Source organism: Mobula birostris, chromosome 19 (assembly GCF_030028105.1).
Source record: "Mobula birostris isolate sMobBir1 chromosome 19, sMobBir1.hap1, whole genome shotgun sequence".
In the NCBI taxonomy this organism is placed as follows: domain Eukaryota; kingdom Metazoa; phylum Chordata; class Chondrichthyes; order Myliobatiformes; family Myliobatidae; genus Mobula; species Mobula birostris.
The window spans coordinates 53961153-53975148 of NC_092388.1; the positions used below are offsets into that span (position 1 = coordinate 53961153).

The 13996-nt window shown below is 43.1% G+C and overlaps 1 protein-coding gene across 4 annotated transcripts in view; it reads left to right on the top strand.

The window, feature by feature from the left end:
* Window positions 1-13996, top strand: part of LOC140212613 (Y+L amino acid transporter 2-like) — a 75272-nt gene that overhangs the window by 26793 nt on the left and 34483 nt on the right. For all 4 annotated transcript variants that reach the window (XM_072283624.1, XM_072283622.1, XM_072283621.1 and 1 more), the window contains exons 3-4: window positions 6389-6514; window positions 8566-8710. In XM_072283624.1, coding sequence (XP_072139725.1) covers window positions 6389-6514; window positions 8566-8710 — 271 coding nt within the window. The remainder of the gene's footprint in view (window positions 1-6388; window positions 6515-8565; window positions 8711-13996) is intronic.

The window sequence follows — 13996 nt, forward strand, 5'->3', positions numbered from 1 at the left end:
GTTGGAGTGAACAGGACTGTTCTCATAATGCAATGTTTTGTTAGTTCCATGTCTACCAGCACCCTTCACCCCTTCTCGCAGCAGGAAATACAATTCGTGTTCTTGTGTATCTTTCCTTCTCAGCATTCCGAGACCCAGCATTCCTCCTGGATGCAACAGCAATTGCTTGGAATTCTTCCATTTGCGCGTACTGTATTTAGTGCTCACATGGTGGTCTTCTCACCACTGGAGAAACCAAGTGCGGTTTGTGTGAGTGTATTGTAGAACACTCATTCTGCCCCCAGCTCCCAGTTGTCTGTCATATTAATTTCCTGTCCCCATCACATTGTTTAGTGAAATTAGCAACTCTTCATCTTCCATCTGGGCACTTTGAGGCTGAGAAGAAACCTATCTAAAAATAGGGTCTTATTCCCAGAGTGGAAACATCAGACAGCTGGAGGGAGAAAGCTAAAACCTGTGGGAGGCATGTTTTTTTTTCATGTAAGTGCCTCAAAAACACTTTCAGGGGAGATGGTGAAAGCAGAAACAATATCTTAATAATTGGTAAATTGGTTTATTATTGGCACTTGTACTCAGGTACGGTGGAAAAAGTTGTCATCTATACTGGTGGTTTCATTACATTTGTGTAGTACAAAGGAAAAGCAGTAACAGAATGCAGAATAAAGTGTTACAGTTACAGGGAAAGGGCAGTGCAGATAGACAATAATGTGCAAGGATTATGATGAAAGTAGTTTGTGAGACCAGGAGTTCATCTTGCCGTACAAAGGAACCGTTCTGTAGGCAGGATATAAGATGTCCTTGAGCCTGGTGGTACATGCTTTCAGACTTTTGTATCTACTGCCCAACGTGAGGGGAGAAGAGAGCGTGTCCAGGGTGGGTGTGGTGGCACCTTGTGCTTGCTGCTTTACCAAGGCAGTGAGAAGTGTAGAGAGAGTCTGCGGAAGGGAGGTTGTTCTCAGTGATGTCCTGAGAAGTGTCAGCAGCTCTGAGGTTTCTTGTAGTCTCGGGCAGTGCCATTGCCAGATGAAGCAGTGAGGCACCCCAATAGATGCTAGCAATAATAAAGGTTAGTGGGCGTTTCTCCCCCCCCCCGACATACCAATTTTAATGACCCTCTAAGTTAATTTAAGACTACACATGAATTACAATCTGATGCACCCCACAATGTGGTTACAATCATATTACAAAATAAAGAGCAGTACCTACTTTAAATATAGTATCGCTGGTGTTTAGGGCAGCAGTGAAGCTCCCCCATCTGTTTGTCCTTTGCCCTCTTCTCTACTGTGCCCCAGGTGTCGTTCAGGGTCCTTACTTCTGCCTTTAAGGTACGGCACCACGTTGCCTTTGGTCTCCTGCATTTCCGTCACCCTCTGCTTTCACTGGTGCCCTGATCTTGACGGCGTTCAGGGTTTGCTGCATTGTGCCAGCAGCTTCCTCTGTTTTCCCTACCGTCAGTCATGCACTTGCCGGGTGGAGACTCAGGGATGCCATGGCACACAGATGGAGGATTTATCACTGCTGTTTCTGTAACTTTTTTTTTGATCAGGGTTGTTGGCCCTGAGCTGAACCCCCAAACCTGGAGGACTGGTGGGCCCCTCTTACCTTTACCCTCTACCCTTCAACCTGTTTGGCATGGGTGACCCTACCAAGGGTCAAAGCACATGGTCCTGACTCAAGCCAACAATGCTCTCTGGCTCATTGATGGATGCAAGCCTCCAAACCCCACAACAAGGTTGTGGTCCTCTTGGAGGTTAAGTAGAGTATACAAACAACATGCAGTGCCTGTAAAAGGTATTCCCTCCCACCCACCCACCCTTTGGAAGTTTTCATGCTTTATTATTTTACGACATTGAATGATAGTGGATTTAACTTGGTTTTTTTGACACTGATCAACAGAAAACACTCGTGTCAATGTGAAAACATATCTCTACAAAGTCATCTAAATTAATGACAAATATAAAACACAAAATAATTGATTGCGTAAGTATTAACCCCCTTCAAGTCGGTATTTAGTAGGTGCTTTTTTGGCAGCAATTACAGCCTTCAGTCTGTGTGGATAGGTCTCTATCAGCTTTGCACATCTGGACACTGCAATCTTTCCCCATTCTTTTTTACAAAACTGCTCAAGTTCTATCAGATTGAATGGGGATCATGAGTGAAACAGCCCTTTTCAAGTCCAGCCACAAATTCTCAATTGGGTAGAGGTTAGGAGTCTGACTTGGCCGCTCTGGTAATTAACTTTGTTCTTTTTAAGCCATTCCTGCGTAGCCTCAACTATAACCTCTGCCATTTCTTTCAGTACCCTGGGATGCATTCTGTCAGGGCCAGGGGACTTGTCTATCTTTAGGTCCACGAGTTTGCTTAGCACTACCTCTTCAGTGATAGCTATTGTGTCAAGGTCCTCACCCAGCAATTATGTAGCGTTTAGTCTGCTGGCCAGAAAGCTCAATTTTGGTTTTGAGTTAGTATCACAGAGTACAGAAACTGGTTCTTCTGTCGAACAGATCCACCCATCTAAGATGTTCATCTGAATTAGTCCCATTTACCCAAGTTTAGCCCATATCCCTCAAAGCGTCTTAAATGTTGTTATTTCCCTGCCTCAACTACTTCCTCTGGCAACTCATTCCATATCCGGATACGTGAACCTGGGTGGAAAATTGCTCATGAATCTCTCCCCTCTCACCTTACACCAGTGACCTCTAGTGCTAGGTTCCCTAACCCCCAGGGGAGAAAACTGCACATTCACTCTATCTATGCCCATATGTCTTTATACACCTCAGTGAGGTCACCTCCTCAACATTCTACATTCCACATCCTACTCAACCTCTTCCCATAACTCAGGTTTTCAAATTTTGGCAACATTATTGTAAATCTTCTCTGCACTCTTCCAGTTTACAACAATTTGTTAGCTTGTATCTGAAAGCCAAGCTACATAACAGCTTTGACACAAGGTAAGTCTTTGCCTCTGTCATAGTCTGTTGAGGTGATTTGGAGCCTCAGTACCACGCCTTGAGGTTAGATTTTTTTTTTCCAATCTTCCTCATTTGACTTTTGGTGTGGAAAGCCAGTAAGATTAGTCCTTTGCACCCAGTGTGGATGGGGACTGTGCTATAGCTGGGCTGATTCTCAGTGATAGAGCATCTCCAAGGAAGTAGTAATTGCTGGAAATACTCAACAGGTCAGGCTGCTTCTGGGAAGAGAGAAAAAATAGTGGTAAAGTTTCTGGGGTCATTGCTGAGCGATACTAGGGCCTTGTTTTTATTTTAGATTTCCAGCATCTGCAATTTTATTCCACATTTCATGAGGCCCTTCATTACAGAAGCAGGCCCCTTGGCACATTTTGGTCGATGGGACTGGGCATGGACGAGTTGGGCTGAAGGACCTCTTTCTGTGCTGTACTTCTCTATGACTATTGCTTCTGTGCTAAAAGTAAGCAGTCAACTGCACAACTCCATTTTCCTCCTGGATCTCCATAGATGTCCCACATCCCTTAATTTTCGTGCAACCCATCTGTATTCTGGAGGCAATTTATAATAGCTTTTAAGTAATGAGCCAACATATCTGGCAGGTTTGAAGAAACCTGAACACCCGAAGGAAATTTGCATAGTTACAGAGAATGTTTTTTTTTAAATATAGATTGTTGTTTTGAACATGTATTTATTTTGTGCAAAGGATTGTTAGGTGAGAGTTAACACAAGTTCAAATTATTGAGTGTCCCATTATAGAAAGCTCATTGAGATTGCCTTTTAAGGATTCAAATGATGATGGCAGAATAGAAAGCCATAATTGTAAGATATCATTTCCACTGAGAACAGGGTATTTAATAAAAAGACTTTCCATAGTTATGAAGGGCTTTAGTGGAGCAAATTACAGTTGTGTTGATTATCTGGTTAAGAAAGCAGTGAACAATCTATTCAAAATTATCACAGAGGAGGAAGTTATTCTAAAATTCATTATACTTTGGCTGAAGTATACATAGTTGTTTAGGAGAAAAATCTAAGTAAATTTGCTTCCTCCTAGGTCCTGAAGAAGAGTCTTAGCCCAATACGTCATTTATCTAGTCATTTCCATAGATGCTGTCTGACCTGCTGAGTTCTTCCTCCAGCATTTTGTGTTGCTTTGAATAAATTTGCAGCCCAAGCTTAGGTAAAGGGGTTAAAATAAAACCATAAAATGCTGGAAATACCAGCAGGTCAGGCTGCATCTGTAGGAAGAGAAGCAGTTAATGTTCCAGGTTGAAGAGCCTGGTCAGAACTAGGAAGGAAACAAACAATACACACAAAATGCTGGTGGAACGCAGCAGGCCAGGCAGCATCTATAGGAAGAAGTACATCGACGTTTCGGGCTGAGACCCTTCGTCAGGACGACAAAGGCCCAAAACGTCGACTGTACTTCTTCCTATAGATGCTGCCTAGCCTGCTGCGTTCCACCAGAATTTTGTGTGTGTTGCTTGAATTTCCAGCATCTGCTGATTTCCTTGTGTTTGAGGAGACAAACAAGCTTGTTCTGCTGCAGGGAGAGGGAGGATGATGGGACTCTATCTGATATGACAAAACCAGGGGGAACATGGAGATAAGGTAATAAAGGGTCATCTGGTCAGCCAGTGAATGGGAGCTTTTTGAGGGTGAGAGCGTAGACAGAATGTAGGAGTGGTGAAATGCAGAAGAGGATGATGTGCAGTTAGACTATCATGTTACAAGACGTTGGTGAGATACCACCTGGGATGTTATGTGCTGTTCTGGTTGCCATATCGTAAGAAGGATTAATTTAGAAAAGGTGCAGAAATGGCTCAGAACAATGTTGCCTGGCTTGAAGGGCTTGAGTTATGAGGAGAGATTGGATAGACTGGAACTGTTTTCCTTGAAGCAAAGGAGATGAGGAGTGACTGATTAAAGGTTTCTATGAGGGGCATAGATAAATTGGATGGCTACAGTCATCTCCTCAGGTAGGGGCAGTCTAAAACTATTGGGCATGAGATTAATGTGGAGGGGGGAATCTAAGGGGGAATTGAAGGGAAGCTTTTTCACATCGGGAGTTATGGTTTTGTTGTGTAATTGAAGCTACCAGAGAAAAGTACTGGTAGACACAAAGCAACTTTTTTTTATTTGACAAAACAAGGTACAGCAGGCATCATTATGGAGACACTTTTGGTTAAAAGGTCTGCTGGCCCAATGTGAGGCTTGATACTTTGTGCTAAGCATCAAAGGACAATTTCATATTTACAAAGTATGGACAATGCTTTCTTTGAAACTACACCTCCATATCTGCATGCACACCAGACATCAGAATGAATTTTAATCAGCATTGTCTGGTCTGAGATTCACGGCTTTTAGGAGCTCATTGTTCAGAGCTGCACTCCAAATTAAATCCCCAATACATATTCAGGTGTGAAGACTGGGAGCCAAAGCCATGCTAAATGTAAATGGTCTAAACGCAAAAATTGTTCTGACAGGTTAATGGAACAGGGTGTGAAAGGAAGTAGTAGAGAGTACAGTGATAATGTTTTAAGACATTTGGACAGGTACATGGATAGGAAATGTTTGGAGGGATATGGGCAAAATGGAGGCAAATGGAATTGACTCAGAAAGCTGTCTAGGTCAGCATAGATAAGTTGGCTAAAGGTCCATGCTGCATAATTCTCAACTTTATGAATGGCAGATCAGCCTGGGCATTATCTCCATCCCCAGGAAACAAAAAGCGGGAGGAAAAGAACAAACAAGCTGAGCCAATATCACAGGTGGATGACTGATACAGACAGAGAAGAGGTTAAACTTTGAGCTGTAGAATTCACTGTTGAGCCCAGAGGGAAGATGAAGTGCTGCTCTTTGTGCTTGCATTGAGCCTCGCTCTGAAGTTACTGGAGACACCGGCCGATAGGTCAGAGTTGGAATAGGATGGAGAGTTAAAGGGGGAGGCAACAGGAAGCTCAGGGTTGCCACAGATGTTCCACAGAGTGGTCACCATAATGCGTGTTAGGGTTCTCATGAAGAGGACCACATTAGATTAGAAGTGTAAGTGAAATGCTGCTTCACCTGAAAGAATGAGTCGCTGGGTAGTGAGAAGTGAGGTAGAAGACAAATGATACGTTGCCGAAAAATGCTGTACGAAAGGGACAGTGGTTGGTAGGAATGGAAAAGTGGAGAATGGAGTCCTGAAGGGACTGGTTCCTGTGAAATGCCGAAAGGGGTGGAGAGGGGAACAGGTGCCACTTGATGTGACTGGCATTTTGCAACTCTAGACCTGCTCAGTATTTGCAGTATTTTTTACTTTTATCAGAAGGGCTACAGGGAGGGCAGGCAAATAGGATTATGTTTGCATTTCATGATAAGAAGTTCCTGATGAATATTATACCTGTTTTATAACATAACCATCTGTTTTATATCTGAAGTACTGTTGACAGTGGTGAACTGTGGCAGAGTGACATGGGGAGCTTCTCTACAAGTGATGTCCACTTTTGCAAAGGTGATTGCCTTGATCATCATCATCGTGGCTGGCCTGGTAAAACTGTGTCAAGGTAACGTTGTTCTTCTTCTTGGGAAGTTCCTTGGGGCAAAAAATACCTGGCTTTCATTTCACTCCAGTTCTTAGGTTACAGGTGACAGCAGTGTGGGACTCAGGATCTCTTCTAGGGATGGGGCAGGAGACACTTCATGGAGCAGATGCTAGGTAGTTTGCAAAGGGGCAGGTTCCTTTCACTGTTTATGCAGCGATTTCATGTGCTCAGGATGGATCGTCTTAAGGTTTGCTAGTAAGTGGGACGAGCTTAGATGGGCGTCTTGATCAGCATGGGCAAGTTAGGCCAAAGGGCCTGATTTTTTTTTACTGGATGACTCCGGTACTATCCTGAATAATTCTTAACTACCTTGAGTGGTCATGAGCCAGGGATTCCTTGAGTCAGTGGGAATGTTACACTTTTTGAAGGAGGCTCTGAGCACCTCTTAATATTATTTTTTACCTCTGTCCACCTGAACAGTCCTATGACAGAACTCGGAAAAGTGTCTGTATAAAGCATGCATATTATGTGGCCTGCCCAACGTTCCAAAAGTGAACTTGGAGGACTTTGCGGAGACAGATTCTGTGTGGTACCTTTCCTTGATGTCCACTCTGGTCCAGTCTCAGCAACTTAAAGGAGGGCAGGAATTACTGCAGCCGAAGACCATGAGCTTTGTGTCAGATCTGAGATCGTGATCTTCAAATATCGTTTCGCTTAATCCAAGAAGACTAGTGAACTTCGCTGATATCTGTCTCTGAGAGTGGCTCCAGAGATTTGTGAAGTGGCCCATGTTTTCCAGTATCTCTGATGCTGTAGGGATTGGTATATTGTTTGCAAGTCGCAGCCTCTCGCAAGCTTTAGTGAAGATCTGATCACATTTTAGGTCTTACTCAAGTAGAAATAGAGAAAATTCTACAGGTTTCACAAACGTTCTAGCACCACTGCACTGTGTGTGTAAAATCCCTTGGGGTTATCCTCCATCTTGTCTTCTAGGGCAACCTCATGCTGCCTTTTAGCCCTCCTGATTTCTTTCTTAAGTGTTCTGTTGCATTTCTTGTACTCCATTAGCTTGCTTATTCCTTCCTGCCTATACCTGCTATACACTTTTTTTAACCAGGGCTCCAATCTCTCTTGAAAACCAAGGTTCCCTAAACCTGTTATTTTTACCTTTTATTCGGACAGGAATTTCCAAGCTTTGTGCTCTCTAACTTTCCCTTTTGAAGGCCTCCCACTTACCAAGTACATGTTTGACAGAATACAGTTTGTCCCAATCTACAGTTGCCAGATCCTTTATGATACCATCAAAATTGGTCCTTTTCCCATTTAGAATCTCAACCCAAGGACCAGACCCCTCTTTTTTTTCATGTTTACTTTGAAACTAATGGCAATACGATCACTAAATGCAAAGTGTTCCCCATACATAAACTTCTGTCACCTTCCCTGTCTCATTCCCTAATAGCAGATCAAGTATTGCACAATCTCTCGTTGAGTCTTTGTACTGATTAAGGAAAATTTCCGGAACACATTTGACAGACACTATCCTATCTAGACCTTTTACAGTATGAGAGCCCCACCCAATAAGCAGAAAGTTTAAAAAATCACTTACTGATTTGCATAACAAACAGGTGTATCAAAAGGGCCCATAGGATCATTGGGGCCCAAACCATCCCAACCACAATCTATTCCAGCTGCTACCATCTGGGATGTGGTCCCGCAGCATAAAAGCCAGGACCAACAGGCTCTGGGACAGCTTCTTCCACCAGGCCATCAGACTGATGAAATCACGCTGATTTGAGTGTACTCTGTATTACTTTGACTGTTCTATTTATTATAAATTACTATGATTGCACATTTAGATGGAGACGTAACATAAAGATTTTTACTCATGTATGTGAAGGATGTAAGAAATAAAGTCAATTCAATTCAATCTGTCATGCAGTTTTGAGACAGGCACATCACTGATCCTCAGAATAAATATTACCTTGTCAAAAAGTACACTTTATATCAAAGATCTTTGGAAGATTCACAGACAGTGAATGTACTGATCCTAATATTGGAATCATCTATTGCAGGAGAAACAGATTCGTTCCAAAATTCCTTTGAGGGCTCCAAGCTAAGTGGTGGAGATATGGCTCTCGCTCTGTACTCAGCATTATATTCCTACTCAGGTTGGGACACGCTGAATTTTGTGACTGAAGAGATACGTAACCCTGAAAGGTGAGCACAAAGCCTTCATTTTTCACAAGGGCAAACACTGGAATTCCATTTTCTATCTTCTGCCGTCTTTGGTAGCACTGCACCTGAGTGGCTTAAAAAATAGAGGAGACAGGATCTTCTGCATCTGCCGACACATCTGGATCTTGATGCTTGGTCCATCACTGTCCAATAGTTCTTCTGTTCCACAATGAACTCTAAATGATGGAAGGAACCTCACTTCCTGGCGCCTCCCTAAAGCCATTTCTCCAGACCATTTTAGTTTTAGTAAATAACATTTCTTGCTCAAAATGTGAGCAGGATAAATCTGACTTCAGCATCCAATGCCATGCATGCAAAGCATCAAATTCCAGATTTAACCAATCAGCACCGACATTCGAAATTGCTTGACCATATATTGGTTGGACGCATTTGAGCTGTCCCCAAAAATGTTTTAATACTCCCCTTGTTAGTTATTGTGACATTTTATGATTTTTTTAAAAAATAGTTATTGTATAAATATTTTAAGGTTTAGAACTCAGCAGCTCACAAAATCCTAGCTTGCATTAGAGATGTTGCATTGCGGTAGCAGTTTGGGTCATAAGCCTGTGCTTTGCTTTCGATGGAGCACCTAAAATAGACCAGTTCTCCCATATCCCTATATTTTGTTTTCCACATGAGAATCTACAATTCATCAATGAGTATCACAGTTAAATCTGCAACTGCTACCCTTCCAAGCAGCTAATTCCTAATCATGAGCATTTGCTGGCTTCACTGGAGTAAGGATTGATCTGACCCAGGTAAACTTGCATCAAAGCTTTATAGACAAAATTCGCACGTGTCCAAACAGAGCAAGAAGATGACCAAGGGAAGAGCAGTACCTACTAAGGATAGTATGGACCGGTAAAGTTCTTTGTTATTTATCTTATTTAGCAGTAGAGCGCAGAACAGGCCTTACTGGTCCAATGAGTGCACTGCCCAACCATCCACCTGTTTAATCCTCGGCTCATCACAGGATGATTTACAATGACCAGTTGACCTGCTAACCGGTGCATCTTTGGACTGTGGGATGAAACTGGAGCACCTGGGGGAAATCCATGCAGTTCACAGGGAGAACGTATAGACTCCTCATAGTGCTAGAATTGAACTTTGAACTTTGGACTGCCTCGAGCTGTAGTAGTTTTTGCTAACCGAAACATTACCAGGACACCCAATTGACAGATTACATAGAAGGGACATATAATGCTTATATCTTGCTTATGGTGAATGAATGTAAAATGTGAGATGGAGAGCAAAGTAGAAGAGGGAGCTTTAAGAGGTTTAACTTCCTTGAAATCACCAGGCAAAGGTGAAATATAAAACATATGAAAACAAGCGAGCTAGGGAAATTGCAGAGGCTCTGACTATATTTTTCAGTTCACCCTGGCTGCAAGGATGTGCCAGAGAGCTGGAGACTAATGTGGTAATGCTCTTTAAAAATGGAGGAAGGCATAAACTGAGAACTTGTTGCCCAGTTAAATATTGATGGTGGGCAAATTATGGGAATAGATGGTCTTTGAGCAATTCCTAGCCACACAGTCATGTGTATATAGAGTAGAGCAGGGAGCCAAGCACACACCTGAGGTTCACCAGTGTTGATCGTCAACGAGGAGGAGATGTTTTCACCAATCCGCACAGATTGTGGTCTTCCGGTTAGGAAGTCGAGGATCCAATTGCAGGAGGAGGTACAGAGGCCCAGGTTCGGTAACTTCTCAATCAGGATTGTAGGAATGATGGTGTTGAATGCTGAGCCATAGCCGATGAACAGCATCCTGAGAAAGGTGTTGTATTGTCCAGGTGGTCTAAGGCCATGTGAAGAGCCATTGAGATTGCACTTGCTGTTGACCTATTGTGGCGATAGGGAAATTACAATGGGTCCAGGTCTTTGCTGAGGCAGGAGTTCAGTCTAGTCATGACCAACCTCTCAAAGCATTTTATCACCGTAGGTGTGAGTGCTACCGGGCGAAAGTCATTACGACAGCTCACGTCAGGTATACATGAGTCTTTACCAAGGAAGAAGCTGCTGCTAGAGTTTCAGCAAAGGAGGATGTGCTTGAGATATTGGATAAACTAAAAATGAGAAATTGGATGCAGTCAAAGCTTAACTCACCTGGAATAGTTGAGATGAATGGTTTATTATTGTCACATGTCCTGAGATACAGTGGAAAGCTTTGGTTTGCATATCATCTGGACAGATTATTCTAAACATAGGTACATCAGGAGTAGGAAAGGAAAGGTACGTCGCATCTGGAGTTTCTCCAGTTGGCAGACGATTTCCCTCCACTCCTCTCTGTTGTAATGGAGAACCGTGTAGGAGGCAAGTTACAGCAGTGGTTTACCTTTGCTTTCTGCCGGGTGAGTTTCCGAAAAGATCACCAGCTCGTAACATAGCACGGATGTAAAGCGTGCAGGGGAGCTGGCTGGATTCGAACTCTGGACCACTCGTCCCGAAGTCCGACGCTGATGCCACTACGCCACCAGCCAGGTCATTTTTTTTAAAAAAAGAAATTAATAGAATGCAGATTATTGTTACAGAGATAATGAATTGTGGATAGGCAAATAAGGTGCCGGGGCCACGATGAGGTAAGTAGAGATATCGAGTTCATCTTCATAGTCCAAGAGGTCCATTCAAGAGTCTTGTATCAATTGGATAGAAGCTGGCCTTGAGCCTGATAATACACATTTTAAAGCTTTTGTTCTTTTTGCTGGTGCTTTCCTGAGGTAGTGGGGGAAGTGTAGATAGAATCAGTGGAGGTGAACTGATAGACTAGGCTGTGTTCCCAACTCTGCAATTCTTTGTGGTCTTGGGCAGAGCAGTTGCTAAGCTACAGTGTGACGCTTCTGGAAGGGATGCCATGCTCTGTTCTTGCTGCTGACATCATGTAGAAGGTACAAGTGCCTCAGGACTCGCACCACTATGTTCAAGAATAGTTTCTACCCCCTCAACCATCAGGCTCCTGAACAAAAGTGGATAACTACACCCATTCCATTTGTGGTGTTCCCACAACCGATGGTCTCACTTTTCCGCCATCTACAACGGGATCCCACCACCAAGCACATCTTTCCCTCCCCCCACTTTCTGCTTTCCGCAGGGATTGCTCCCTACGTGACTCCCTTGCCCATTCGTCCCCCCCATCCCTTACCACTGATATCCCTCCTGTACTTATCCTTGTAAGTGGAACAAGTGCTACACATGCTCTTACACTTTTTCCCTCACCACCATTCAGGGCCCCAGACAATCGTTCCAGGTGAGGTGACACTTCACCTGTGAGTCGGCTGGGCTGATATACTGGGTCCGGTGCTCCCGGTGCGGCTTTCTATATATTGGTGAGACCCGATGCAGACTGGGAGACCGCTTCACTGAACACCTATGCTCTGTCCGCCAGAGAAAGCAGGATCTCCCAGTGGCCACCCATTTTAATTCCACGTCCCATATCCGTTCTGATATGTCTATCCACGGCCTCCTCTACTGTCAAGATGAAGCCTAGTTAGGTTGGAGGAACAACACCTTATATTCCGTCTGGGTAGCCTCCAACCTGATGGCATGAACATTGATTTCTCTAACTTCCGTTAATGCCTCTCCTCCCCTTCTTACCCCACCCCTTATTATTATTATTATTATTATTTTTTTTTTTCTCTCTCTCTTTCCCTCACAATAACTCCTTGCCTGTTCTCCATCTTCCTCTGGTGCTCCCCTCCCCGTTTCTTTCTTCCAAGGCCTTCTGTCCCACGATACTCCCCCCTTCTCCAGCTTTGTATCCCTTTTGCCAATCAACTTCCCAGCTCTTAGCTCCATCCCTCCCCCTCTTGTCTTCTCCTATCATTTTGGGTCTCCCCCTCCCCCTCCCACTTTCAAATCTCTTACTATCTCCTCTTTCTGTTAGTCCTGACGAAGGGTCTCGACCAGAAATGTTGACTATACTTCTTCCTATAGATGCTGCCTGGCCTGCTGCGTTCACCAGCATTTTGTGTGTGTTGGTTGAATTTCCAGCATCTGCAGATTTTCTTGTGTTTGCGTCTCACTTTACGGACACTTGATCAGGTTATTTCATACTTGTTACTTCTTGCTATTTATTTATATTTGCAGTTCTACAGTGTTGTTCATTGATCCTGTTTACAGTTACTGTTCTGTGGATTTGCTGAGTATGCCCACAGGAAAAAGAAGCTCAGGGTTGTTTGTGTGTACTCTGATAATAATTTTTGCTTTGAACTATGGTGCAGCTTTCAAAACTGGCGAGGGTCATCAGGGTCGTGCCGTATTTTCTCAGCCTTCTGAGAAAATAGAGCTGCGATTGCTATTGGAAATAAGAAAGTACAGTGCAGTGTCTGTGGCCGCAGTCTTACAAACATCAGCAGATTCAGGCTGGTGGCTTAGGACATGAAAATTGCAAGATCTTGTTCAGATAATGGTGCAATTAAGGGTTTCAAGGGGTGGTGTACTACCAGAGATCAAATTGCTAAAGTCAGGTTAGCAGTCAGGCGGGGACCAACAATTCTGAGAATTCAGCCTAAGCCTGTCTGGGTGGAGTAAGGTTAGGCAAGAATCACACAAAAAAAACCCAGAACTCATTAAAAACTTTAATGAAACTAAGTGGAAAACACAGTCTAAAAGACAGTAAGTAATGTAATATGTTGCAAGAATCTACAAAAAAATTCTATGAATTAAAATGGAACAGAACACCATTACAAAGTGCAGTGATGTAGCCAGCAACAGAACGTACTCTAGCAATGTTACTTTATTATTAAAACGGGCATATACTTTTCTCCAACTTGGATTTGCAAAAATAACTCAGCCCAGCGATCGTTTGAGGGCACCTATGTCAGACTATGTGATTAGTAGCTGTGGAGTCAGACAACACACAAACAAGTGCTTTGTCCCACCTTCACTAATTCTATTTGCTCACATTAGGACCATATCTTTCAATGGTTTATCTATTAAGCGTTTGTCCAAATACCTTTTGTGTGTAGTGATGGTGTCTGATTCTACCACCTTCTCTAGCAGTGAGTTCCAAATATCAACGGTAATCTGTGGGAAATAAACGTGCCCTGTAGGACTGCTCTAAAAGTTCAAGTTCACATCCACATTCAAGTTTAATTGTCATTCAACCATACACATGAATACAGACCTTATACAGTATAAATAATTATGATAGTAGAAATACAAGCAATCACAAAAAAAAATTAGAATCAGAATTAGGTTTATTCGGCCTGGCATGTGACGTGAAATTTGTTAACTTGGCAGCAACAGTTCAATGCAATACATAATCTAGC